General features: G+C 43.3%; 1 protein-coding gene and 1 pseudogene across 3 annotated transcripts; both read right to left on the bottom strand.

Moving 5' to 3' along the window:
• Positions 1-375: 375 nt before the first annotated feature.
• Positions 376-26,935, bottom strand: POLR1B (RNA polymerase I subunit B). 3 transcript variants are annotated; one of them, XM_025868197.2, is made up of 15 exons: positions 26,408-26,935; positions 21,663-21,830; positions 21,268-21,414; positions 19,791-19,923; positions 18,753-18,889; positions 17,763-17,986; positions 16,600-16,771; positions 14,328-14,499; positions 13,086-13,367; positions 12,078-12,211; positions 8,058-8,228; positions 6,968-7,124; positions 3,400-3,596; positions 2,534-2,787; positions 376-1,677 (listed from the first exon to the last, which is right to left on the bottom strand). In XM_025868197.2, the coding sequence occupies exons 1-15, from the start codon at positions 26,582-26,584 to the stop codon at positions 795-797; spliced, it is 3,408 nt and encodes a 1,135-aa protein (XP_025723982.1). In that variant the 5' UTR covers positions 26,585-26,935; the 3' UTR covers positions 376-794. The 3 variants fall into 3 exon arrangements, with proteins under 3 accessions (XP_025723982.1, XP_073753501.1, XP_073753500.1); XM_073897400.1 differs by having other exon boundaries at positions 21,663-21,799; positions 26,408-26,548; XM_073897399.1 differs by lacking the exon at positions 26,408-26,935 and adding an exon at positions 26,221-26,238.
• On the bottom strand, positions 23,470-26,201 carry LOC141373583 (NADH dehydrogenase [ubiquinone] 1 beta subcomplex subunit 8, mitochondrial pseudogene; annotated as a pseudogene).
• Positions 26,936-27,641: the final 706 nt, after the last annotated feature.

Raw genomic sequence — 27,641 nt, 5'->3', positions numbered from 1 at the left:
ATCTCACTTATATGAGGTATCTAAAAGAGTCAAACTCATAGCCTAGAGTGATGGCTACCAGGAGCTGGTGGGAGGGAAATGGGGAGTTGCTACTGAACAGGTGTAAAGCTCCACTTATACAAGATGAGTCAATTCTGCCTGTAGTTAACAATACTCTATGGTACACCTAAACATTTGTAAAGAGGGTAGATAGCAAATTCAGTGTTTTTACCAAAAACACACACAACCCCAAAGTGCACAAGGAATCTTTTGGAGGTGATGTTTACTACCTTGATGGTGGTGATCATTTCACAGGTGTATGCGTATGCTCAAACCCATCAAATTGTACACGTTAACTATGCACAGTTTTGTGTAACAATTACACTTCAATGGAGCTACTTTTGGTTTTTACTTTAATGTGGGTATAAGCAAATATAAAATTACATATGTGACTTGCACGGTATTTGTATTGGATTGCTCGGTTCTAGATGGAGAAATGTTCGATGGTCACTGCCCACTGAAAGTAGGGTACAAAGACCCTGGGGCTGGAAAGACTTCTTATATATCCTTCTATCAGTGTATCATTTTTAAAGAAGATACTTGTGGAATTTTTTAACAAATATACTGAAAATCAACTTCAGTCGTTACCATACTGGTCAGACTCAGAAATCCTGAATTCTTAGTTGCCAGGTCTTGGTGGAAAACTTGAACACCCTTGAAAAAGACTCCAGAGTAACCAAGTCATATCTTCACTGAGCTCAAGGTATATTTGGTTTTAATCTGAGAGTTCTCCTAACCCAAAAGGCCACATCAAGTTAAATGACGTCCAGTTTCACCTTGATGTTCATAGCTGCCAGTTCAGCTACAAAATACCGGAAAACGTAAGGCACAGAAACAGTGTCGACGGTGTCGCTGCGATCACACAAAGCACAGTTGTATTTTCTGTTGCGTGTGGCAGACCAAGAAGGGGGTGGCTTCTCCAGCAGCGGAGAGAGTAAACTACCACACTGCACGCACACATGGGCTACTGAGCGATCCGAACAGTTGAAGAGGCGGTCATGAAGGAGAAAAGATGTACCATGAGCTAAAAGAGCATCCCGCTCCATTTCCCCAAAACGGATTCCACCCTGGACATTTCTTCCCCCAATAGGCTGGTTCGTGACTTTGTCTCTGGCTCCCGTGGTTCTAACCTGGAATTTGTCTGAAACCATGTGGCGTAAACGCTGATAATAAACCACGCCTATGAAAATGTCTGCTTCCAGTTCTATGCCACTGATGCCACTATACAACCTCTCGGTGCCATAGAAGTTGTAGCCAGCGGCTTTTAACAGCTCGCCAAAGTACTCTAAGGCCGAGTTCTCCTCTGAAAAGGTGAAGGGTGTTGCATCATGGCAGAGACCATGCAGAGCAGCAGACTTCCCTGCCATACTTTCAATTAACATCCCGATGGTCATGCGGGAGGGAAAACCGTGAGGATTGAACAGGATGTCTGGGACCATCCCACTCTCAGTGAAAGGCATGTCCTCAACTGGCCACAACCTGCTCAAGATGCCCTTCTGCCCGTGGCGACTAGCGAATTTATCTCCGATAGTTGGGTTCCGAGGGACTCTCATCGTGATGCAAATACACTTGAATTTCCCACTGCCAGTGTCATTACTACACACTTTGATGTTATCCACAATGCAATTTTCTTTACTCCTGGGGAAAAAAAGCAGACAGAAGGTCAAACTATTTTCTTTACACTGACAAACGCACCCAAGTTTCACTGACATAATTACTGCTTCATAAAGGATATTTGCAAAACATATTCTCACATTTCTTCTCCAGTACAAATAGAGTTGGTATCCCTAAAAGTATTTATGAACAGAGCTACTGATTCTGTTCGCTACAGAACTCTGCTCATCCGAAGAAAAGCAAGAGACCACCAAAACACTATTACGAAGACCTACCGCTGAAACCATTTCGTAGATGGAAAATAAACTAAACATTTTTAATTTTAAAGAGAGGCATCATGAACTTGACATTTTTAGCTAGGGAAATCCCTCACAACATGCATGAGAGAGATGACCAAGTTTGAATAGCCGAGTTTTAAAAAGTCACAGGCAGCTTGTCAAGTCGTAACACTGACAAGAGAAGCAGAAAAACAAAGGCCATCCAGCAGACACAGAACTCTGTCTCATTTAAGAAATGCCAATTCAGGGGCACCTGGGTGGCTCAGTCTTTAAGCTTCTGCCTTTGGCTCGGGTCATGATCCTAGGGTCCTGGGATCGAGCCCTGCATCGGGCTCCCTGCTCAGCAGGACGCCTGCTTCTCCCTCTCCCACTCCCCCTGCTTGTGTTCCCTCTCTCTCGGTCTCTCTCTGTCAAATAAATAAATAGAAAAATCTTAAAAAAAAAAAAAAAAAGAAATGCCAATTCAGTTATGACTGAGTCAGTAACTGAGCTACCACTTTTATCTTCTCCAAAATTCTCCTGTTACAAGATAACTTTCACTGACCTCAGCAATTTCACTGAGAAACAGCCTTTAAAAAATAGCACTGGGTACCCAAACTTACTTATAGTATATCACAAAGCTCTCCCCGGTGTTGAGGTTCAGGTAGCTGTAATACGGGTCTCCATACTGTAGCTGGGCTCCAATAAACGGCAACCCATCATCATCTAACTTCTGCAAAACCCGCGGGTCACCAGGTTTGACTCCAAACACCAGACTATCATCTCCTTGTTTAATTTTTTCAGACAGATCTATGAACTCAGACTTGTAGACACTTCCATGGGCAAAGCCTCGTTCCCAGGAGGCCTTATTCACGATCTACAAGGTCAAAGAATCATTAATTCAAGAGACTGAGGTCAAATGGGGATTTTCACAATAAAAATGGTTAGAATTAAAATACTTGGTTTAGGATAACTGGCATTCTAATTTAAAAACTGCAAATTTTCAGGAGCGCCTGCGTGGCTCAGTCAGTTAAGCATCTGCCTTTGGCTCAGGTCCTGATTCCAGGACCCTGGGATCGAGCCCCTCGTCAGGCTCGGAGTCTGCTTCTCCTTCTCCCTCTGTCCACCCCCACTGCTTGTGCTCTCTCTCAAATAAAATTGTAAACAAAACAAAACTCCACATTTTCCAAGCCACCTACACTATTAAAACCCACTTATAAATTGGCTTAAAACCTAATTATGCATAAATATAAAAGGCAGATATATTCAAGACTATATTCATTCAACATCTACTCATACTATGCACTCAAGTATGCACAATATATGCATATCTGAATATTTAGTGAATATCCCTCAGGGCTTGCCACTTTCAGTGGAGACTAGCAATTAATCATTTAACAGAACACTCACGCACCAGGACGCAGAAAAACAGTAAACAAAAAACTTACAAATGGAAAGGAATGGAACTACATCTCTTGGCAGAACTTACCATGGCATCTTCCATATCGTAGCCAGTATAAGAAATAACAGCAACGATGGCATTTGTCCCAATTGGATAGTTATCCATGTCATAATAATCATACATGTATGGTCTCACTAAAGGGCTTTGTGGAGTCTGAAGACGGTACAGTTTATTATCTGACCGAGCTTGGTAAGTGAGAAGTGGAAAGCCCATGGTTTGCTTCCCTACAAAGGGAAAAAAAAACTTTAGCATCTTGTTTGTTTCCCTTGATTACAAAGGTCATATATAAAATTGGAGGGGCGCCTGGTGGCGCAGTCGTTTAAGTGTCTGCCTTCTGCTCAGGTCATGATCCCAGGGTCCTGGGATCAAGCCCCACATCAGACTCCCTACTCAGTGGGGAGTCTGCTTCTCTCTCTGCCTCTCACCCCACTCTCTCAAATAAATAAATAAAATAAAATAGGAAACAGTAAAACATTCATCATAGGGGAATGAATAAATCAATCGTGGCAGACTAATACACAGCATGAAAATGAAGCAGAACCACATGTATGTATGTAACCAGACCATGAAAACAATGCTGAGTGGGAAAAAGCACAGAATGACATTTAATATTGGATGATTTATGTACATTTGTAACACATCCCAGACAATTCCATGCCTAGTTTGTGGACATGTGTATAATGTAAGAAAAGCATAAAAAGGGGATAATAAAGGATATAAATAAACTACAGGATATTACTAGTGGAGGAAGAAAAGGGGTGAAAAGGGGACAGTAACTATTATTAGATTATTTTCTTACACAGAGCAAAATGTCAGTATTTGATAATTCTGGGTATGGGGTACAGAGCGTAGGGAATAAGACTTCTTTCTACTACTTTACATTATGGAGAATCAATCTGAAATAAAATGATTTTTAAGATTAAATATATATATGTGCATTTTAAAATGCAGAAAAGGAGACTTCCTGCTTTCAGTAATAGAAGGCTACTCCTACAAGACCACCCTCAGCACATAAGATCCAGAACAATACAAAATAAAAAAATCACCACATGGGCATGTGCACACACACACACAATCTGAAAGCACTGGAGAGTAACCAAAAGTGGCCAGGAACTGGAGAGGAATTTACACTTGGACAAAAGAAACGGAAAAGTGCGAACTACTAGCTTTTTCGGTTTTTAATGTTTTTGTTTCTTTTGGCCTGGTGGTCCAGTCACTATAGTGGCTACAACCTAGATATAAACCTACAGTTTTGCTGGCTTGAAGAGTCAAGGAACAGAGTTCAGAGCACAACAGCAACTGGAAAGTAAGGGGGGACATTTTAGAAAGGGAAGAACCATAAAGGGAGAGCCTTAAATTCTACATATAAACTGAGTCCAAATCTTTGGTGGACTGAACTATGCATGCGTGGGACAGATCTAAGTAGCCCACCTAAGACTAAAAGAACTTCAACTGCTGTGTTTAGCTATCAGTTAAATCTAAAAACCAATCCTCTTCAAAGGAACATAACAGAACCCAGAGTCTTAAAACCTATCATTCACAATGTTCCTGATATGATTCAATAGTACTAGAAATATAAAGTAACAGGAAAACACAACCCATACTCAAGAAAAAATGTAATCAATGGAGACTGATCCCGATAAGACCCAGATGTTGGAATTAGCGGGGCACCTGGGTGGCTCAGGTCATGATCCCAGGGTCCTGGGATAGAGTCCCACATCGGGCTCCTTGCTCAGTGGGAAGCCTGCTTCTCCCACTCCCCCTGCTTATGTTCCTTCTCTCGCTTTGTCTCCCTCTGTCAAATAAATAAATAAAATCTTTAAAACAAAACAAAAACATAAAGGAAAATATGTTCACAAAGAAAATAACAGTTTCCGAGAAAACACAAACTATAAAAAAGAAACTGAAAAATTAAATATCTGAAATAGAATAAAAAGTCAGTGAGGGTAACGATAGATCAATAAAAATGATCCAGTATGAAGAGAAAGCAAACAAAGAGGGCGCCTGGGTGGCTCAGTCGGCTAAGCATCTGCCTTCAGCTCAGGTCATGATCCCGGAGTCCCGGGATCGAGTCCCACATCAGGTTCCCTGCTCCATGGGGAGTCTGCTTCTCCCTCTGCCCTTTACCCTGCTCGTGTTCTCTCTAATAAATCAAATCTTGAAAGAAAGAAAGAAAGAAAAGAAAGAAAAGAAAGAAAAGAAAAGAAAAAAAAGAAAGAAAAAGAAAGAAAGAAAGAAAGAAAAAAAAAAAAAAGAAAGAAAAAAAGAAAAAGAAAGAAGAAAAGAAAGGAAAGAAAGAAAAGAAAGAAAAAGAGAAAGAAAAGGAAAGAAAGGAAAGAAAGAAAGAAAGAAAGAAAGAAAAGAAAGAAAGAGAGAGAGAGAGAGAAAGAAAGAAAAAAAAAACAAAGGAAAAAAGAGAACTAGAAACCCAATGGCTTAAGGGCAATTATCAAAAGGTTTAACATAGATGACGCATACTGAAAACTCAAGAGGAGGTATGAGAGAATGGGGCAAAAGCAGTGTTTTTAGAAATAATGACAGAAAACTACAAATTTGATGAAACCTTTTAAAACAGATTTTAGAAGACCAGTAAGCCCCAAGCACAAAGAGCATCATATCTAGGCATATCATACTCAATCAGCTAAAAACCAGATATAAGGAAAAAATCTTAAGGACAGGGGAAAATAACACATTATATACAAGCAAACAATGACATGTATAACCACTGACTTCTAGAACAAATGACAGAGACCAAGAAGAGACCCAGTAATATCTCTTAAGTGCTGAAAAAATATAACTGTCAAATCAGAATCGTACATCCAGTCCCAAGTGAAGACCAAATAAAGACATTTTCAGAGAAATAAAAACTAAGAGGATGTGTAGCCAGCAACCTAAACTATTAAAAAAGTGCTAAAGGAAGGTTTTCAGGCTCAAGGGATACGACACTCAATGGAAACCGGAATCATCAGGCAGGCAGGCAGAGCACCAGCAGTGGTGAAATGTGGGTGATGACAACAGCCTGTGTTCCTCAAAAATCAAATCACAAGATCTCAGACAAATTCAAATCGACGAACATTCCACAAAATAAATTACCTTTTTGTTCAAGGTACAAAAAGGTCAAAAAGGTCAAAAATGACAAAGGCTAAGGATCTAATTTAAAAGACTAAAGAGACTCGGCAACTAAATGCAACGTGTGACCCTGGATTAGGTGCTGCACAGAAAAAATTTGCCATAAACCATATTTTTGGGACAATCAGTCAAAATCTGAGTAAAAACTATAAAGCAGTATGATGACACCAATGTTAAACTTCCTGATGTTAATACTTGCCCTTGTAATATGCAAGGGAACACCCTTACTGTGAGGAAATACACATGAAATACTTACGGGTAAAGGGGCATCGTGTCTGCAACTTACTTACCTCCAAATGGAAAGCGGTGCACATGGGACAAAACGTTAAGAGAATCTACATAAAGGGCTTATAGGAGTTCTTGGTACCGTGCTCACAACATTTCTCTGAGTTTGAAATTATTTCACAATAAAAAAGTTACAAGCGCCTTTCTTATGTGAATCCCACTGCCCTCCACTCCATCTTACCCATCTGGCACTGGTACATGTTCCGGGGACTCTGGTTGTGATCGGAGAAAGGGATGAAGTTGGCAATCACGCTCAGCAGGCTGTGAGGGAAGAGCTCCTGGTGAGTGCTAACTCCAGCCAAAACCTCCTCCTCAAAGATGGCAACGTTCATGAAGATCTGGAAAAGAGGAGGACGAGGAAATTCAAGGCACAGAATAACTGACTGCGAACGTATTAACTCGTCCTGTCTCTCAGAGTTTAGGACCCAAAGACTAGAACAAAAACCTTCCCCACTCAGCATCATGAACACTGATGGGATCCACTGGGAAGCTTCCAGTCAGAAATACTGTTTGCTTGACACATTTCATTCCAAATCCACCCTGGTCCAACCGAAAAGGACAGGAAGAAAGACATTCTGAAGTAGCACAAAGCCCACAGTTTTGCAACTGTGAAGATGTAGGCAAATACTGTGAGTCTAATGGAATGTTCCCACCTCACCACCTGAGGCAGAGCTGGACAGGATGGGAAGGCAGGTAATGTGACCACCAATCCCCTCTCTTGATGTGCGAGAGGTCACAGAGGAGGCAGAAAGTAAGTTCTGATTTTCTTTCAAATGCCCAATTGTTACTAAACAATGACAACACTTTCTTTATAAAAAAAATTTTTTTTTGAGAAAGAGAGCGCACATAAGCAGGGGGAGGGGCAGAGAGAGTCTGAAGCAGACTTCCCGTTGAACATGGAGCCCGATGTGGGGCTCGAGCCCACGACCCTGAGGTCATGACCTGAACTGAAATCAAGAGTTGGACTGAGCCACCCAGGCGCCCCAATAACACTTTTAAAAAACAGTGGTTGGGGCGCCTGCGTGGCTCAGTTGCTTAAGTGTCTGCATTCGGCTCAGGTCACGGATCTCAGGGTCCTGGGATCAAGCCCCACGTTGGGCTCCCTCCTCAGTGGAGAGCCTGCTTCTCCCTCTCCCTCTGCTGCTCCCCGTGCTTGTGTTCTGTCAAATAAATAAGCAAAATCTTTATTAAAAAACACAGTGGTTATTAAGTCTCCGAAAGTTGTATACTACACGAGCACACAGAGGAACCAATCACAATGCTCTACGTACCTGCTCCATAGTTCCAATTAGTTCTTCTTTGCCTAATTCCAAGTTCTGCACGGGCCGCACCAGTCTACAAGGAGTGGTAAACAGGAACAATCCTGGGAACAGACTTGGTTTTCCTGTCATGGGGATAAGGGCCACTTCCATCCAAGGAGGAATTCTTTTTTCTCTCAACACCTGTTTTCAACAAAAAGAGAGTTCAATTAAGGAGTGATGTGTTTTACATCTACCCCCCTGCCACCCAGGAGGTGGGCAGAATGCGAAAGGAGGTCAAATATAAAAAGCAGTATCAGGAAATTAGTTATGCCAGTAACAACCTAGTGCCCTGCCAGTCTCATCACCATACAGAATGCCACTCACCCAGTATCCAGAGTTGGCAAAAGCCCTACCTTTTGAGGGGCTCAGCCTCACTATGCGGCAAACTGGTAATGGGGGAGACTAGGGAAAAGGTAAACCAAGAAGGTGCGTGTGAACACACTAAATGAAAATTTGTCCTCTGATGTCTAGAATGTAGTACATTACTGGTTTTATTTTAAACTGTATTCAATGAAAAGACCCTTCTACCTGGAATTTAAAAAACAAAACAACAAAACTTTTATTAATCAACTCCTGGGTAAAATACAAACCCACATTACAGAAATGTGAAAAAAAAATGAAACCTAGGGCGCCTGGGTGGCTCAGTTGGTTAAGCGACTGCCTTCGGCTCAGGTCATGATCCTGGAGTCCCGGGATCGAGTCCCACATCGGGCTCCCTGCTCAGCGGGGAGTCTGCTTCTCCCTCTGACCCTCTTCCCTCTCGTGCTATCCCTCATTCTCTCTCTCTCAAATAAATAAATAAAATCTTAAAAAAAAATAATGAAACCTATATATCAGAACTTAAGTGCAGTCACAGCTAATCAAGTCATCAAGAAAAACGGATGGATTAAATTCTTAATGCAAAAGCTAAAAAAAAAAAAAAAAACCAACAAAGACACACAACCACACAAAACCCCACAAGTTAACAAAGATATAACCTGAAATTAATGAGGTATAGTACTGAAAAAGGTTCAAAGCAAATCAAAATTCTTCATTCTTAAAAAAGAAAAAAAATCAACAAATATCCCTCACTTAACTATTCAAGAAAAAAACGGGGACACATACACACAAATGTACTGAGTAAGAAATGACAACAAGAAAAAAAAAACCCACTGAAACTAAATTTTAAAATCATGGGTATACTCTGCATACCTCTAAGAAATCAAGATGAAATGGATAAAATGCAGTTCACCAAAACAGACCTCAAGAGAGGTAGAAAGTCTTTTAAAAGATGATCAATTTCCATTTAGAAATAAAGGTATCCAGAAACTAACCCCAAAGAAAGCACTAGAGCCAGATGGTTTCAGAGGCGAATTCTAGCAGACTTAGGCCCAGATAACCCAATGCTCCACAAACTGTGCCAGGGCACTGAAAACAAAGGAAAACTTTATAGTTCTTTTTATAAAGCAGATACTTATGTCAATTAAGAAAAAAATACACCAAGAGCAAGTGGGATTTATTCCAGGAATTTAGTATTCATTATTCATGAGAGAATGATGATTAGAGAATAAATTAATATAATACACTCAGTGTACATCTAAGGGAAAATATTACAGATCTGTCCCCAAATATACCCAAAAATGAAACACGGAATTACTGTATGCTCCAGCAGTTCCAATTCTAGGTAGGCACCCAAAAGTACCAAAAACAGGGACTCGAACAGGTACCTGTACACCCAGGTTCATAGCAGCAGTATTCATGATAGCCAAACGGTGGAAGCTACCCAAGTGTCCACCAACGAATGAATGGCTAAACAAAATGTGGTAGTATATACAACAGAGTACTCTTCAGTCTTAAAAAGGAATGCAATTCAGACCCATGCTACAACATGGATGAACTTGGAAAATACTATGCTGAGTAAAATAAGCCAGACACAAAGGGACAAACATTGTATGATTCCACTGACATGAGGTACCTAGCAAAGTCAAAGTTCATGAAGAAAAACGGAATAGTGGTTACCAGGAATTAGGGAAGGGGGAAATGGGGAGCTCCTGTTGAATGAGCACAGAGTTTCAGCCTGGGATGATGAAAAACTTCAGCAGATGGATAGGGTGATAGCTGCACAACAATATGAATGTGCTTAATGGCACTGAACTATACACTTAAAAATGGTTACAACGGTAAATTTTGTTATGTAAATTTATAAACCAAACCAAACCACGGGAACTTTCTGGAGAGTGTGGAAACGGATCCAATTTGAGCATCAAAATAAGCAACAGCAACAGAATACTCATAAAACAAGCATCTTATAATCTATGCTGACGTGAATAAACAAACAAATGAAGGAGAAAGGAAAACTGCCTTACAAAACAGCAACTCATAAACATGGAAGGAATGATGGAGCTAGAACCATTTGGCAGCCACTAAGTAATAATTCAGCAAAGAATCATCAATGGAATAGTAATAATTCTGCAAAGAAGTCACCAACTCGTAGGGGGAAAATTTGATGAGGGAAAGGGCTTTCACGTAGCTTCCAAATCTCTGTCCACAAATTACTAATTACACAGAAAACTGGTAATAGCACAATGGATCAACCTAGAGCATACAACCTTAGAGTGGTCATAATTAACATCACCAGTTGTGGGACAAGCCAACACCATGTGCCTCTTGAAAGGATATCCTGAATCTCATCATCAAAAAGCTCCACACCAGCATAAATTAAAGAATATCTATATAATAACTGGCCTGTAGTTTTTTTTTTTTTTAAGTCAAGACCTGAAAGGCTGAGGGACTGTTCCAGATTAAAGGAGACTAAAGAAACATGATAATTACATGTAATACATGATGCCGGCCTGGGTCCCAGCCCAGGATGGCAAGAACAATACCATAAAGGACACGACTGAGACAACTGACATCTTCTGAGTATCAGCCGAGCATTCCACCACCCTGGCCTTCCTTGATGTTAAAAAGCATACTGTGGGCCGCCTGGGTGGCTCAGTCGGTTGGGCGACTGCCTTCGGCTCAGGTCATGATCCTGGAGTCCCGGGATCGAGTCCCGCATCGGGCTCCCTGCTCAGCGGGGAGTCTGCTTCTCCCTCTGACCCTCTTCCCTCTCGTGCTTTCTATCTCTCATTCTCTCTCTCAAATAAATAAATAAAAATCTTTAAAAAAATTTAAAAAAAAAGCATACTGTGGTTATTGAGGAGACAAACTCCTTGTTCTTAGGAAGAATACGCTGCAATCTTTGTGGAAAAGGGGTCTTGCCTGTCTACCACCCTCAAATGGTTCAGAAGAAAAAACTACGTACCTATTTATAAAGAGCGTACAAATGGATAAAGCATGTGGAGCAAAACATAACAATTGGTGGATCTGGGTAATGGGAGTTCTTTGTGCTGTTCTTTGTGCTGTTCAAGCATCTTTACATTTGCAATTATATCAAAGTAAAACAATTTTAAAACTACAAAACCAAAACTAAACCAAATAGACCAGAGCATGAACTACAATTCATCCTCTTGCCAAAGAACAATTCTTCAATGCAACACTCTTCGTAGCAACACTCTTGTTAGGAAAATTCCAAGTAGGTTAGTTAAAGGATGTCGTTCTTTTTGACTTTTTAAAAATATACTTTCAAGATCCAGAAGCCAATATGATAGGACTTATATCTTGCCTATCTTTAATACTACTTGAAATATAAAGAAGATATTTTGAGGCTCCCTTTATGCCACTAATATTTACAAAACAAAAAAAGTTAACATTTGTTAGACTAGGGCCTCAAGGAAACTACCCAAAAAAAATGCCTTCAGGTCAAAGTATCTGTCACTGACCCCAACCTATGAGGCCAGCACAAGACAAGACTCTGCCACTTTGGGGATATATGGGCCCTTGTGGAATTAGCTTCTGACCTCCAGACCCCCTGACCACTCTAGACGGCCGTGGGGCTACCTCAACAACGAGAAAAGGACCGACAATCAAGATCAAGGCATAGTACAATTCACAGAGATGCAAGATCACCTTAAAATGTCGAAGAGAATCTGCAATGCTAGGAGCAAGCTCCTTATCCACCCAGCCAACCATGACGCCATCCAGCAGGACGGGGTAGCACTCGCTGTACGGTCGATGTGGAGCTCCGTCAACCGGAGTGACCCCTGGTGAAACGAACAAACAGAACGCTCACTTCAGAATGCTTTTTCCTACAGCCAGAACTCCCTCCAGATGGGCTCAGCAACTGCTTCGTCATTTTAGACCTCTAGTTATCTTACCTCTAAATCAGTACATTTTTGTATTGCTTGAGTGTTTACAGGTCATTTCAGCAAGGACACATGGGCAACTCGTGACTCAGTCTGGGGGGGGAGAGCAGCTGGGGGACAAGGGTGTAAGAGAGGCTTTCCACTGTCTACCTTCTGTATTTTGATCTGAACCACGTAAATAGATTTAACTTTTTCCCCAAAACCTAACTACATTTGATCCTGATTATTTGTGGATTCCACACCTGTGAATTCGTCTACTTGCTAAAATGTATTTGCTTTTGTGGTCATTCCCGGACATTCAGCCAAAGCAGAGAGCGCAGCTAGAAGGTCCCCGGGAACAAAGGCTACGTCTCTGATCAGAGTACGGACTAGACAACTCCTTTTTAACTGTCTTCCTGCAAAATGACAGTTTCCTACTTAGAGATGCAGCGGTTGCGCCACCAGATGCAAGGAGAGTGACCCCAAATGTTATTTCTGATTATTAAATGCTGAATACTGCTTTATTTCAAACGCTTTGACAACTTTTTTTGGCGTGGGGTGGGGGGTGATGGTGAAAGAACAAAACTACAACATTTAACTCCTTCACTCATTCTCAAAAAAAGGCACCTGACCTATAGAAGAGCCGAGAGACCAGACCAACTCCTGCACAGAAGAGGAAACAGAATTCTTGCTGGAATTCTCTGCTCAGCCCCCAAAGAAGCAAACCTTAACAGTCTGCACCTGTGAAAGTGCACAGCCCCAAACCAACGACTTCCGGTCGCACGCCACATACCCAGGCTGCAGAGCAAGGCGGGAACAGAGGCCGTGTGCACACGCTGTGTGACGACCTCGCACACAGCGGTCAGGTGGTTCATGAGGCCACAGGGCTCCCCGTCTGGGGTGTGCACGGGACACAGGAAGCCCCAGGACTCCGGCAGCAGCCTGCGCACCGTGGTGGTCCTCATCTTGGCAAAATCGGCCCCTCTGTGCACACAGCGGAAATGGGAGAGATAGCGTACGAAGTTCAGCTTATCAGCCACAACGCAAAGGCCAGAATCTTGCAGGAAGCCAAGACCTTCATAAAACAAAAATCGTTCAGAAACAGGCTCAACTTAGGGCGCCTGGGTGGCTCAGTAGGTTAAGCGTCTGCCTTCAGCTCAGGTCATGATCCCAGGGTCCTGGGATCGAGTCCCACATCAGGCTCCCTGCTCTTTGGGAGCCTGCTTCTCCCTCTGCTTCTCTCTCTCTCTCTCTCTGTCTCTCATGAATAAATAAATAAAATCTTAAAAAAAAAAAAAAAAAAAGAAACAGGCTCAACTTAAAAACACAAGTCTATTTTGATTTGAGGCTCTGAGGACAAACACCTCAGAGCACAGTACAAACCACAGAGTTACTATGAAGTTTATTAGCTCTAATGAGTGGGAAGAGTTTACAAAACTAGTAGTAAAAAGGCAGTAAAACTCCCGATTTCCCAAATTATATTAGTGCCCCTGGTTCCCTGTCTCCTCTACTATTACCTCCTTAGTGGGAACATTAAATGAGTTTGAAACAGCAAGTAACTAAATGGGATTCATCAGAGAGGGCTAGAGAATATGTAAGACGTTGTTATTCCTAAGAACAATCTACATCAGTACCATCTGTTTAAAACAAAACAAAACAAAACAAAAAAAACCACGAGATTTCTGGGCCCTCGGTGACCACGTAGGCCTTTCTGACGCACTGGTTTAGGGACAGGCACGTATCTACAACCCTCCCAGACTACCTGTCCCAGGGACCATTCCTCACAGATTTACACTGTCCTTAGTATTCTGGAAGGAGCCACAGGGATGCATGTGACGATGAGAAGTGTGAAGTTCTACGGATACCTTGCCTCAAGTCCTTCAGACTGATACACACTTGTCAAATTTACAACATGAAATCAGTCTTTACTGAAAGGGACAAGTTCACTTTCAAAGAGAACCTCTCTCAGCAATACATAAATCTATGCTGAGCAAATGAAATGTCACTAAAATGTAGCCAATCGATTTAATTTTACCTGTTTTGGAACGCAGATTCCCAGTAGCAAGAAGATATTCAAATGGTTTTGTAAGGTCTGTTCCCAGGTTAAAAATCTTCATCAAATTTTCAGTGTTTATGGACACATTCGTCTTCTGAGCCCTCTTGTCTAGAGCTATTTTAATAGACACTAACCAAGATTCCATTTTTTCCTGAAATAAAATTTAAGCCATTAAATTCAAATTATTCACGTTTCATATTTACTCCCACATAATCTGTACATCTGCCAACAAAGGCCCACTAGTTTATACATTTGACATGGAAAACATCTGGCCTATAAACCTGAAAACCAGAATTCAATGGGTGGACATTCTTAAGACAGAAGCTACAAACACCTGTAGATCAGAGTTTCTCCACCTCGGCACTACTGACATTCTGGCTGGATAGTTCTTAGGGGCCGAGCATGCGTGTAGGATGTCCAGCAGTGTCCCTGGCCCTAACCCACTGGATGCCTGTAGCACCCTCCAAGCTGTGACAATCAAAACTGTCTCCAGGCACCATCAAATGTCCCCTGCAGTGGGGCAAAACTGCTCCCAGTCAAGATTATCGACAATAATGGTTTGCTCTGACTTTAGAAAAGTTTGTCATTAAAATGCTCTTATCAAGCAGTCAAAACAGCTCCAACAGGCAGAAACAGACAACAAAAACAAAGCTTTGAGACCAAGGAGCAGCCCGTTATCCTAACAAAATAAGAAGAAAAAACAAATAACTAAGAAGAGGTCAAAGTCTCCAAATGACACCCAACATACAAGATGGGTGACAAACCAGTAGTAAAGACTGACTCTTTCTTCTTCTAGAAATCTGAAACACAATGGAAAATAAAATAAGACAGACAGAGACACCGGTAGCAGCTCTGTAGCCCAAGACAGGAGACTGGGGGAATGAGGAGCTGGTTTTTCTCCCTTGTCACATGTCTGCCTACTGTCACTTTGTCATTAACTTGCTAAGGTGAGCAAGTAGCATTTCTTGGGCACGTACTGTATGCTGGCACTCTGCATATTTATTTAAGCCTCGCAACAAACATTTCCTCAAAAAGCAGTACATTACAGAACCACTTGGGCCAAATGTACTTCAGTATTAAGAATTTTCCAGACTTCAGGGGTGCCTGGATGGCTCAGTCGTTAAGTGTCTGCCTTCGGCTCAGGTCATGATCCCGGGGTCCTGGGATTGAGCCCCACATAGGGCTCCCTGCTCCGCGGGAAGCCTGCTTCTCCCTCTCCCACTCGCCCTGCTTGTGTTGCCTCTCTCGCTGTGTGTCTCTCTCTGTCAAATAAATAAAGAAAATCTTTAAAAAAAAAATTTTTTTTTCCCGGACTTTAGAAAGTTAGCAAGTGCATAAACCTAACACCTATTACGAAGACTGAGGCACTGACTCGTAATCAAACACATTTCTACAGTGAAACATACAAACTGTCACACTAAGTAGAATCAATAAAAATTATAAATAGCCTCCTGCAGTGCAGGTCAGGTTTTCCTGCCAACTCGCATTTTTTAGGTGCTAGCACTTTCGGGATTTAGAAATGCAGTTGAGTGACTGGGGACGTGTATGTATGTACAGGCTGCGCACGACACAGCAAGAAAAGCCAGAGCGGCCTCTCAGAAGCCCTCCTGGGAGGTTCACCAGCCTTTCCAGTGAAAGGCTGAGGCATATAAAGCTGAGCAGACAGTGCCTAGGGCAGGAGGGGAGACACCACAAAAGGTGATGAACGAGGCCCAGCCTATCTGTTCTCAAGTTCAGCAAGGGCAGCTCTGCAATCTCTCTCGCTTCCTCACCATTAAGAAGCCCTCAGAACCAAGCACAGAAATCACAGGACACCTCAGTCTCTGCTGCAACACTCAGCTGAAATGGCCGATGAAGTCTGCAATTCAGATTATGTCACTGTCGTGTACCTTCCTGAAGATTCTTACTGTGTCCCACATTCAGAGGTTCAGAAGCTTAAAACAAAGCTGGTGCAAAAGTAAGGAGATCACACACGTTAGGACAGTTACCTGTTATCATTAAGGTGATGACCAAGGTGTGATGTTGTCTTCACTTAGCCTCTAAGAAACACGAGGGAAATTTCTGAATTTGGTATAAATTAAGATCTTTGATTAAGTCCCTTACTGCTCAGCAAACAAACAAAAAGAAAAGGCAGACTCTGTAAAATGCCCACACTACAAATCATAAACACATAGGAAACAATACTGCTGGGAAGTGCCTCACCATTCCAAGAGAGGGACAGCCGGCCGGGGTGAAAGCAGTAGGCGCTTACCTTCAGAAACATGAGGAAGAGCTGACCGGGCGTCAGGACTTCCTGATTCACTAAACTATCAGGATTGTCCTCCATGCACTCTCCTTTGGCTAAAGCAAAGAGCTTCCGGGTCATGAGACAAAGCATGTAAAACTTTTCAGTATTGGATTTCAAGTGGATACAGATGCACTGGCTGTCAAAAGAGAAAGCAAAGTTTAAAACAGTTTAGCTGCTACCAGTACTTGATGATCTACTGACCATGGTCCCCAATCCCTGTTTACTAGAAGTGCTTTACTCATTTTAAAAAAATTGCTTTTCGGGGCGCCTGGGGGGCTCAGTCATTAAGTGCCTGCCTTCGGCTCAGGTCATGATCCCAGGGTCCTGGGATCGAGCCCCACATCGGGCTCCCTGCTCCGCGGGAAGCCTGCTTCTCCCTCTGCTACTCCCCCTACTTGTGTTCCCTCTCTCGCTGTGTCTCTCTCTGTCAAATAAATAAATAAAATCTAAAAACAAACAAATAAACAAATAAACAAAAAATTGCTTTTCATCTTCACCGGCAGCATGAGCAAAAGGATAGGACATGGCCACAAGGTCTAGAGCTGTGCTGGACAACACGGCGTGACAAGCACCATGTGGCCATTTACATTTAAATTAATTAAAATTAAATAAACTTAAGAATTCAGTTTCTCAGTTGCACTGGCCATTCAAGGGCTCAAGATGGGACTTGTGGCTCCATATTGGATGGCGCCAAGAACTATCCAGTGGTTACGGAACACAGAGTCTTTGCCTTGGGGAAAGAAAGGGACATCATGCCCACAACTTCCAAATATTGCAGAAAAAAAAGTGTTTATGTGCAGAGAAATTAAGAAAGCAAATGTAGTAAAAATGATTAACAACGAGTGAATAAAAGTGTCCACTGTACTATTTTTGCAGCAATTCTGGAAGTCTGAAGTTGTTTCAAAAGAAAAGTATAAAAGTACAATAAAATAAAATGAAAATGCCATAAAAAGGAAAGGTAAAGATGGCCATAGAAACAGAGCTAGCCCCTACTTCCTTAGACCAGAATTCTACCTGCAGGTCCGTTCTGAGCCCCAGCGGACTCACCAGCCCTAACTACAATCAATACAAAGAACCACTGACATCTTCCGCCCGACAAAAAACAGTTTAAGCAAAAGCACACATACTTAAAGAGAAACTCTGCAGCTTGTTCATTTGGACACCAGTCAGGAAGACTGAGCTTTACTCTGAAGCGTTCACCTAGATAGTTAAGGACCTGTTTTTGTGTGGAACAACCCTCTTCCATGACAATCCTTAACATCTGAGAAACGGAGTTCCTAAAGAAAGAGTCCTCCTCTTTGCCTTTGATGAGCTCCTGAAAAATCTGATAATCGGAGAAGTTGACAAGTGCCTAGAACAGAAAAAAAGTTTTCTTTTTAATTGCTTGTAATAACTAAACCATTTTACCCATTAGGTAACAATCCTCTATTTTTCTAATACCCAAGACAAATTAGCACTCCACTATTGGGGAATCGAAATGAATTCTCCAAGATAAGGCCTGGCTTGTATGATAAGAAGACATCAAGATGGCCCCAGCAATCCTCGCCTTCTGGTACTGCAGAGCCTCCTCTCACACTAAGTCAGCGCTGGCCCGTGTGACCAAGACAATATGGTGAAAAAGTGGATGTGTGACTCTCAAGGACAGGTCATAGAAGGGACTGTGGGTTCAGCCTTGCTCTCTTGGCTAGCCCTCTCGGGGAAGACAGCTACCTCAAGCAGCCTCTGCAAAGGCCCACTCGGAGGAACTGGGGCCTCCTGCCAACAGCCCGCACTGACGTGCCAGCCGTGAGCGACCACCTTGGAAGTGGACCCTCCGGCCCTGGTCCAGCCTTCTGAATGACCGCAGCCCCTACTGACATCTCACTGCAATCTCCTGACACCCTGAGGCAGACGTACCCCCAATCCTAGCCACTTTCAAATTCCCGGCCATAGAAATAGTAAGAGGGAAATGTTTACTGATGGTTTAAGCCACTGAAGTTTGGGTAATTTGTTATGGAGCAGTGCGCAGCTGGTACAGCATGGACTCCGCCAACGAGACCCTTTCCACCCGTTCTGCACAGAATGTGACCCCCAGTGAAGCTCTTCATAGCAAAAGAAATATATTCATGAAGTCACACCTTAAGTACAAATCCCAAAGGAAGAAAAAACAGTTCTTTCCGATAAATAAAGTTCAACATAACAGTGCCATTTTCCAAGTAGTGAAGGTTCATATTGACTGCAGAATGTTCCTCCCTCACACAGTGCATTGAGACGCCTATTGAAACAAAGCAAGAAGTCAGAAACTCAGTAATACTATAATTGCTTCCATCATTGTTTTTTTTTCCTGAATTATTTTTACTCTCTTAAAAATAGAGTCAAATCACAAAGGTTAGCCAAGACTGGCAACCAAAAATGTTTCCAGACCTTGCCAAATGTCCCCTAGGGTGCAAAATCTCCCTGGGTTGAAAACCTCTCAAAGTAACCAAAGCTACAGAAATTTAATCCAACTTCAAAGTTTCCTTCCAGAGCAGGGTCCATGTCTTATAACACATTATATCGCTAGCACCCTGCAGAGCCTGATCATATAGCATTTTATATCCCTCGTACCCTGGGGAATCTGGTGAGGAGATGATGGCTTGATCCAAGAGTTCAAATGGAAAAAAGCAGAATTTTAGATTTTAAGCTTGTTTCAGTGTTAAACAAAAACTGCTAAGACATTCTGGATCAGTGGTGCAAAAGAACAAATGACTAGCCATTTTGACTTGCGGAGATGCCATCATTCTAAATACAGTATGTATGGCTATCATTCGAGGCTGATTTTTAGCTCAATTATTGGAATAAATTATTTAATTGCAGGGTTTCCCAAGAATGTAAAATGTTGTCTTATGAAGCCAGGCACTGTCACAAAGAGTGCTCAGAGGCCAGGTGGCTGTCAGCCAGGGACCCCAAGAGGAATGCCATGGTAACCTGCACCAGAGGACTTCTGAGGCCCATACCTACCTCTGGTTAAGTCAGGCCAACCTCCACCTTCATAATACCATAAATACATGTGTTCTTTCAATATGGAAAAAATGATACATAATAGAAAGTAGGGTTTCCCACTATAAAATCTTAACATAGAAATGCTTACTAGAAAAACTTTTCTAAAGAACATTCCAAAAGTCACTACAGCTTACCATACTGAGTATAGCCAGGCCCTCTGGTTTTCCATTTTGGTCTTATCATTGCAATGGGAAAATTCCTCCGAGGCATAATCAACATTCGGATGACTTTTTCAATGCCATTGATTATAAAATAGCCTCCCATTTCCTGCCAAAGAGATGAATTATAATTTGTTGGACAAGGATACATTAATTGTAAACATGAAGCTACTTGCCAGATACAGTGCAACATGCACAAGAGGCACACAGAGGTGAAAGGTCTACAGACCCCCTTGGAAACTGTCAGCGTGTGAACTAACAGCCTTCTCAAGTGCATTAAAAAGGTTCTAGGGACCTGGGAGAAAAGTATGGAAGAAAATCAGGGTAATTTCTTCCACGGACAGGCTCGACCTAACTTGCCCTTTTGTCCCCTAAAACGATTTGTCTTCAAATGATATTTAAAAGCAAAACATAACAGAAAAACTTACTCTAAAGAGATGAAAACAATAGCCATTTGCTTCCAGGCAAATAAGGTTTCCCAAATAAGTTAAAAAAAACTTTGTACAAACACTCTGGAAACCAGACATTCAGACGAGCTAAAGAGGAAACTATTTTTCATAGCTCTGGTATCACATTTCTGTAATAAATAAAAAGCTACTACACACTGCCCCACTGTGAAGCAGGCGTAAGCATGCTGGGCTGCTCTATGTCTCCACCCCATTTAATCCTCATAATAACGAGTGGCACCGTTGTTATGCCCAGCAGAGGAAATGGAGGCTCAGAAAGATGGAATGTGCCCAAAGCCACATAACTGGTAAGTGGAGCGGCGGGGTGTCAAACCCAGATCTGACACCATCACCCTCATTCCACCACGTTACACTATCTCTTTTTTTTTTTTTTTTAAGATTTTATTTATTTATTTGAGAGAGAGAGAATGAGAGATAGAGAGCACGAGAGGGAAGAGGGTCAGAGGGAGAAGCAGACTCCCTGCTGAGCGGGGAGCCCGATGTGGGACTCGATCCCGGGACTCCAGGATCATGACCTGAGCCGAAGGCAGTCGCTTAACCAACTGAGCCACCCAGGCGCCCCAGAGTCTGTATTCTTGATCACTTCAACTCAATACTGCAAAACCACTTAACGCAGCTAAAAGAGATGCCAAAGAGAAGGCAGGGGAAGCATTTAATATGCTCACACAATCTTACTGCTGGTAAAGCAGACATCTCTAAATATGTATGCTACAGAAAATTCGGGAAAGTCCTATCAACTCTTCCCCCACAGTAATACTGTTCTCTAACTGGACCACCACTTTTCATACACTGTCTCCTTTGAGCCTCATTCTGAGCCCTGCACAGGATGCAACGAGGCAGCCAGCCCCATTTTCCCTATCCAGAAATGGAAGCAGAGAAAGAAAACCTGACTCCCACTGACACGTGTCGTATCTTCTCACCCCCACCTCAGGCCTTCTCTAGCGTCACCTGGCCTTGCAGCGTACGTACTGGCCGCCCACAGTTACCTCTGCTTCCTCATGGTGCTCAATGAGGGCTTTGGGGGGAAGGTTGTGTAAGTTGCAAAGCTTAGACTTCACCATGATGGGAACATAGCCAAGAAACTGTTTAATGATTCCTCTGGAGATTCCATTCACTGCCCAGCTGATATCAGCCTAAAGGAAAAGGAGAGAGAAAAAATACTTAAGAAAAAGAAACTATGTGGATCTACAAGAACAAGTATTTTAAAAGAGTAAGGAAGAAGGCCTTAAAGTAAATGATTTTATGCTTTAGATTTAGAAGATGGTATCTCTTTTAGATGACAGTACAAAGAAAGCAGAACTGTGGTATACACTGTATTAGGCATCAGCCTTATTCTCACAAACATACAGTGTGAGGGTCACATGCTGTCACTTGTACTCACGGTCAGCTTGCCCCGATAGGTGCTCCTCCGACCCCGGCATTCGGCTGGATAAATGTTGAGCTCTTTGCAGATGTTCCCTTTGGGAACCATGGGTGGACTGATGACAGCGTCCACGATAGTAAGAGAGATCCGCTCATCTTTGAAAGCAAATTCAAAGGGAGGGATAGCCTGAAATACAAGTCACACTATGAACTGCTTGCATTTCCAAGGCCCTCTTTCTGTAAGATCCTTCCAAACCCCACATGTTCTACAAGCACTGATGCCCATCATGCCAAAGGTGACCTATACAGGAAGATGGTTAAAGCTACATCCATTCTACTCATACCCCAAGTCCCTGAAACGATAACGCGCTACTTCAGATGGTGTCTACTACATGTCAAGTTCATAGTAGGCTCTAGGGTACGGTTGTGTACAGAACAAAGCTGTTCTCTGAATCAAGTGCCTACCTTCTCTATTATACCTGGTGTCTGCTAAATACACAGTAAGACAAATGGGACTGTGGCTAACAGGCAAGGATCTGGAAACATCCTCCTGATGTAGGACCGGACACTCTAATGCCCTTCTTTGATATTTGTACATTTCATCCCCCAGTGGCCTCATACTGATGCCAGAACCACACAGGTGGTGGGCCCTTGAAAAAGTGAATCTTCTCCCTTCTAAAAATTAATGCTTCAGGGAGCATGGGTGGCTCAGTTGTTAGGCGTCTAGGTTTTTCCTAGATGTTAGGTTTTTCCCATTCCACAACAGCTGCTTCTCTGCACCACTCCCTGGAGAAGCACTGCTGTTCTGAGGAAAGGGTATCACTGGGCTCTCGTACATATGAACTGTGAACAACCTCCTAGCCTTAGCGTTAGAATAAGAATGCCAAAAATGGAGCCAAGAGTATAAAGAAGGTTCTTCTCCTCATGTCAGTTCAGTTGACCTTTTCTAAATTTTAAAATTTTATCTAAAGCTGGTATTGTTTTAGAATTTATTATTTTATTCTAAAATGAAATTTTAATCTGTCCTATTTAAGGAAGAAGCATTAATTTTTTTTTAAAGATTTTATTTATTTATTTGACAGAGACACAGCGAGAGAGGGAACACAAGCAGGGGGGAGTGGGAGAGGGAGAAGCAGGCTTCCTGCTGAACAGGAGAACCCGATGTGGGGCTCGATCCCAGAGTCCTGGGATCATGATCTCAGCCGAAGGCAGACGCTTAACAACTGAGCCACCCAGGCGCCCTGAAGCATTAATTTTTAGAAGGGAGAAGATTCACTTTTTCAAGCCACAGGTGTACTATCTTTATCTCAATACAATCTCATTACTTGAGATAGTTATGGTCTGTAATGTTGCCACAAACACTGAAGTAGTGAATACTGAATCACTGTTCTTAGGGGAAATACAAGGTTAGGTTCCTGTGAGTCTCTGATCACACTTCGTCAACTGATCAATACATAACCTTGTTTTAAGGATACCTTATTCAGTATATATATTTTTTTCTTTTAAAGATTTTATTTATTTGAGACAGAGAGATACAGAGAGAGAGAGAGCACGAGCAGGGGAGAGGCAGAGGGAGGGGGAGAAGCAGGATCCCCGCCGAGCCCGGAGCCAGATGCGGGGCTCGATCCCAGGACCCCGGGATCATGACCCGAGCCGAAGGCAGACGCCCAACCATCTGAGCCACCCATGCGCCCCTCAGTATATGTTTTTGATGCATTGACACTAAACTCACAGCCAACAGCACTAACTCATGACTGAACAAAGGTTATCTAACACAGATTTTCTCTTATATCTAACACAGATTTTCTCTTAAGGAGTACGTCACAGCCTTTCTGCACTTGGAACATTAGACAGCACTTTAGCACTGTGCTTGAGGACCATCTTAAACAGTGAAATCACCAAGAAAAAGCACCAGAATAAGAAAAACTGGACAGACTTTGAAAAAGATACTTATTTACAGTCTGAGAGCCTGAAACAAGAAAGGAGAGCATCACCTTCTTGGACCTCAGTTGGGATGAAGCACATGGGGCAATTCAAATTTTTCATCACTCTGCACATGATAAATATTGATTTGGGGGTTACAAATAAATTTTAGTGAGTAGGCAATTCACAAATATGAATTCCTGAAAAATGAGCATCGACTGTATTCCGAAAAGATGACTGTGAGGCATCAATTTGGACTCAGAAAATGAAGGAACCCATCCCCCTGCCCCCCGAATTGGGCAAACCTCTAAATAAACAAAAATATGACAAAGGCTATTCTTCCCTCATTTACTTTACTGTGTTTTCTGTAACACCATTTTCACTTAGTCTTATGGTACCAGCTAAGCTGCAGCATCATTATTTGTACAGGCTATACTTTCTACATGTACTTCAATCAAAACAATGTATCATAAGACATCCAATACAGAAGCAGAAATGGGAATCCAGCTGTCTTCTAATAAGCCAGACATTTAAAAGATATGCAAAAATATCATTTACGTTTAATTTTTTCTGCTTTAGAAAAGAAAAATTTTTAAACCACAGCACTAAGTTTTATCAGGGATTTCATTAAGGTTAAATTTCTAGAAATAAGGGGGGCACAAAGCTGATGAAGCCTCCTCAAATATCATAAAGAACCACCAGCTCAGGCTCTTTGGTGGAACTGCCCCCTTGTTCCATGTACAGATTATTATAAGGACATTGCTTTGGCCCCATGGGCTGGTAGGTGGGGTAAGTTTCCCCAACCCAAAACATGAACACCATGAAGACCACGAAACCCAAGAGGTGCTTACACATGGGATTTCAGGTAACAGGCATGGGGGATGTGTCCACAAGGTTCAGGATATACATGTCAAGGTTCCAGTGCATCGGCTCACCCAAGTTCAACCTCAGGTCTGGGTGGTCCCAGTCATACCATGGACTCCTCTCCTGCCATGAGCGGTCAGGGAGCTTCGGGTAGTTGCCACACCCTATGCTGTCATCTGACTGGTTGGTAGTCTTCCACCCCCGTATTATACTTCTTGGTGATGGTGGCCGGTTCTTCTGGGGTCTTGGGATAGGGTCCCAGGAGCACGTCCTTGGTAATGTGGGAGGCTGTCTGTGCACCCAACAACACCAGCTGCCCTTTTGCAGCCATCAGACTCCCAGGACCCCCACCCTGATCGCCACCATCTTCACCTTCCTCCCCAAAAACATTTTTATTAAAATGTTAATATATATTTGGTTTATCTTTTAAATGAATTAGTGTTTTAAACATTTCTCAATTCTAATTTCTAATAGAGTAAATACTGAAAAACAAAAGCTCTTTAGGATCCCTCAAGAATTTTAAGAGTGGGAGAGGGTCCTGGAGCCAAAAAGTTTGAGAACTGCCAGTCTATATATCACTCCTCATAAAAATTCTTACGTACATGTGCTTTTATATTTTAGAGAAAGCCTTCCTTGATCATCTCAATCCCAGACTCTTTTTTCACCATTTTAATAAACCCCAGTGCCAATTAACCTTTAGTTAGATAATGGTTTTCCTCACAGATACGATACAAATATTTCCCATCAGCCTTATCTTTTGCTGAAAGGTGAAGGAGTATTAATTAATCTTCAAAGAAACCTCAATGGCTCACATATTATTTGGAGAGTTCAAGTATCAGAAACTGGCAAAGCTCTCCATTATCCCTATTTCTCACAACACAAATCCTACCCAACAAACCCACACAGTAGTGTCCCCTGAGCTGTGCTCTTTCACTTCCCCTGGAGGGAATGCACTCTCCCCTCCCCCTTCAATTCATCTCACCCCGCCTTTTCTCAAGCACCTGGATTAGCCGCACCTCCTATGTGCTCCCCAAGTACCCTACACCCTGCTTGGCAGAGCATTTCTCAAGAGTATTGGCACTGACTGCTTCCATGTCTCCACCACCTCCACTCCACTTGGCAAAACATGATACCAAGCACTCAAAAGCAAGAACTGTGTCTCACACAGGACTGCCTCTTCCTCACCCTCAGAGCCTAGTACCTGGAGACACTGGCTATGCTGACTAAATGAGACACGACCTCCCCCCACCATCTTCACTTGAACTCTGCTACTATATCCTTTAGATCAATCCCTTAATGTTGACCAAGTGTTACTGCTACTCAATCTCGCTTCTATGCTCATCTGTATCTTCCTCAACACCCACCTAATTCAGAACAGGTGTCCAGTAGTTTCTCCCGATAAAGCTCTGAAAGAAGAAAACCGTGGAAGGATGACCTCCCATAGTAGTCTATGTGCGAATAGGCTCAGAACCTTTTCAGTAAGTTTCTCGGAGAAGTAAAACTCCCAGGGATACGAAAGCGCGTGCGTTGTGAATGGCTGGGAAGCACACCCACCCGGGGCACTTCCTCACTCTCACCGCACGCTGAAACTGTCCTACAGAACACTACGGTTCCCATCACAAATACATCTAGTATTCCCCTAGTCGACTCGACTACAAGTGCCAGGCCCCGGCGCGGAGTCTGGCGCGATCAAGGGGTACAACTATTTGGGATTATAGTGGGACCTCCCAGCCATCTCTCTGGGACCTCTACCCGAGGCCAGTGCCCCACTCCGCCCAGGCCCCACTCACCCCCGCCTCCTGGATCTCCCTCTCCCTCAGCGCCACACACGCATCCTGCCACCAGCCTCCCTCCTCCAGCCCCGCGGGGCCCCTCTCCTCTGCCCGCCTCGAGCTTCGCCTCGTCGCGGGCCGCGCAGGGGGGAAGCGGCGCCAGGGAACGCAGAGCCGACGGGAACTGGGAGGACGCCGCGCTTACCTGCACCGCGTGGCTGAGCCCCTCGCGCACAGCGTAGTTGAAGGACTCAACATGCGCCCGCGTCAGTTCCTGCAACGCTGGCTTTTGCTGCTCCCGCGGAACCCCGTAAGACGGGTCAGTTAAGTGCTTTAGGCTAGGCCCGCTGGGCAGATTCTGCCACCGGCCGGCCGGATCCATGCGGCCGCCTGTATACCGGGAGCCAGCTACCGCTCCGCACGCGCAGGGAAGAAGGGCAGGCACCCCGGCACCCACAGCCTGCTGGGAAATGTAGTTCCTCTGGTTCCGCCGGACCTTGGCCCTTCGATTTTACAGGGTCGACTTGAAAATCTAAACCATGGAATGAATGGGCCGGTCTAAAACTGTACAGAGCCAGAGCGCGGCCGCCCCACCCATTCCCCTCTCCGCAGAAGGCAGGCAGAAATCCGCTTCACGTCAGCTCCACGTTCTGTTCAGCCTGTGATCTGTTTAGCGTTTATACGCGCAGTCGATTAGGCCTGGAGGAGGGTGGTCTTCAGAGATTCCTTACCCCCCTGTTCGCCTTGATCATTTTCCGATGCCGATACCTGATGCTGACCCTGACTTCTGGAAAAAAGCAGATGTTGGCCACCAGACCGACTGCTCTCACCACCCAACTCTTAAGTCGTAAAGACTTCACAGCGATGGTGAGGGAGTGGTCTGTCCTCGCTACCCCTCTCCCCACATCTAGACCTGATTCCTAGGGGGCCGGGAGGTCCGGACATCCTAGGGGACCTCCAGCCTTAAGATCCTTTGAGTTTCGGGGCGCCTGGGTGGCTCAATCGATAGGCGTCTGCCTTCCGCTCAGGTCATGATCCCAGGGTCCTGGGACCCAGTTCCCTGCTCGGCGGGAAGCCTGCCTCTCCCTCTCCCACTCCCCCTGCTTGTGTTCCCTCTCTCACTGTCTCTCTCTGTCAAATACATAAATAAAATCTTAAAAAAAAAAAGATCCTTTGAGTTTCCATGAGTCCTATGAATCACTTCTCCCCCCAAAATATGGGTTTATCAAGGAATGCCTGCAAATGTTTTCCAACTTCATCTTCTGTGTTTGTATTTAACAGTTGTATTCCGTATTGCGGTATAATTGACATAAAATAAGCCACACATTTAAAGTGTGCACGGTGATGTTTTGACCTATGTATACACCCGCGGAGCCATTGCCACAATTAAGATAATGAATTAATCCACCAATCCTACAAGTGTCCTCCTGCCCCTTGGG

The sequence above is a fragment of the Callorhinus ursinus genome, unplaced genomic scaffold (genome assembly GCF_003265705.2).
Source record: "Callorhinus ursinus isolate GAN/ISIS: 27379988/994484 unplaced genomic scaffold, GSC_fseal_2.0 scaffold10, whole genome shotgun sequence".
NCBI classification, from domain to species: Eukaryota; Metazoa; Chordata; class Mammalia; order Carnivora; family Otariidae; genus Callorhinus; species Callorhinus ursinus.
Note: the sequence above shows the minus strand (reverse complement) of the source record. Positions and strands in the feature narration are given on the sequence as shown.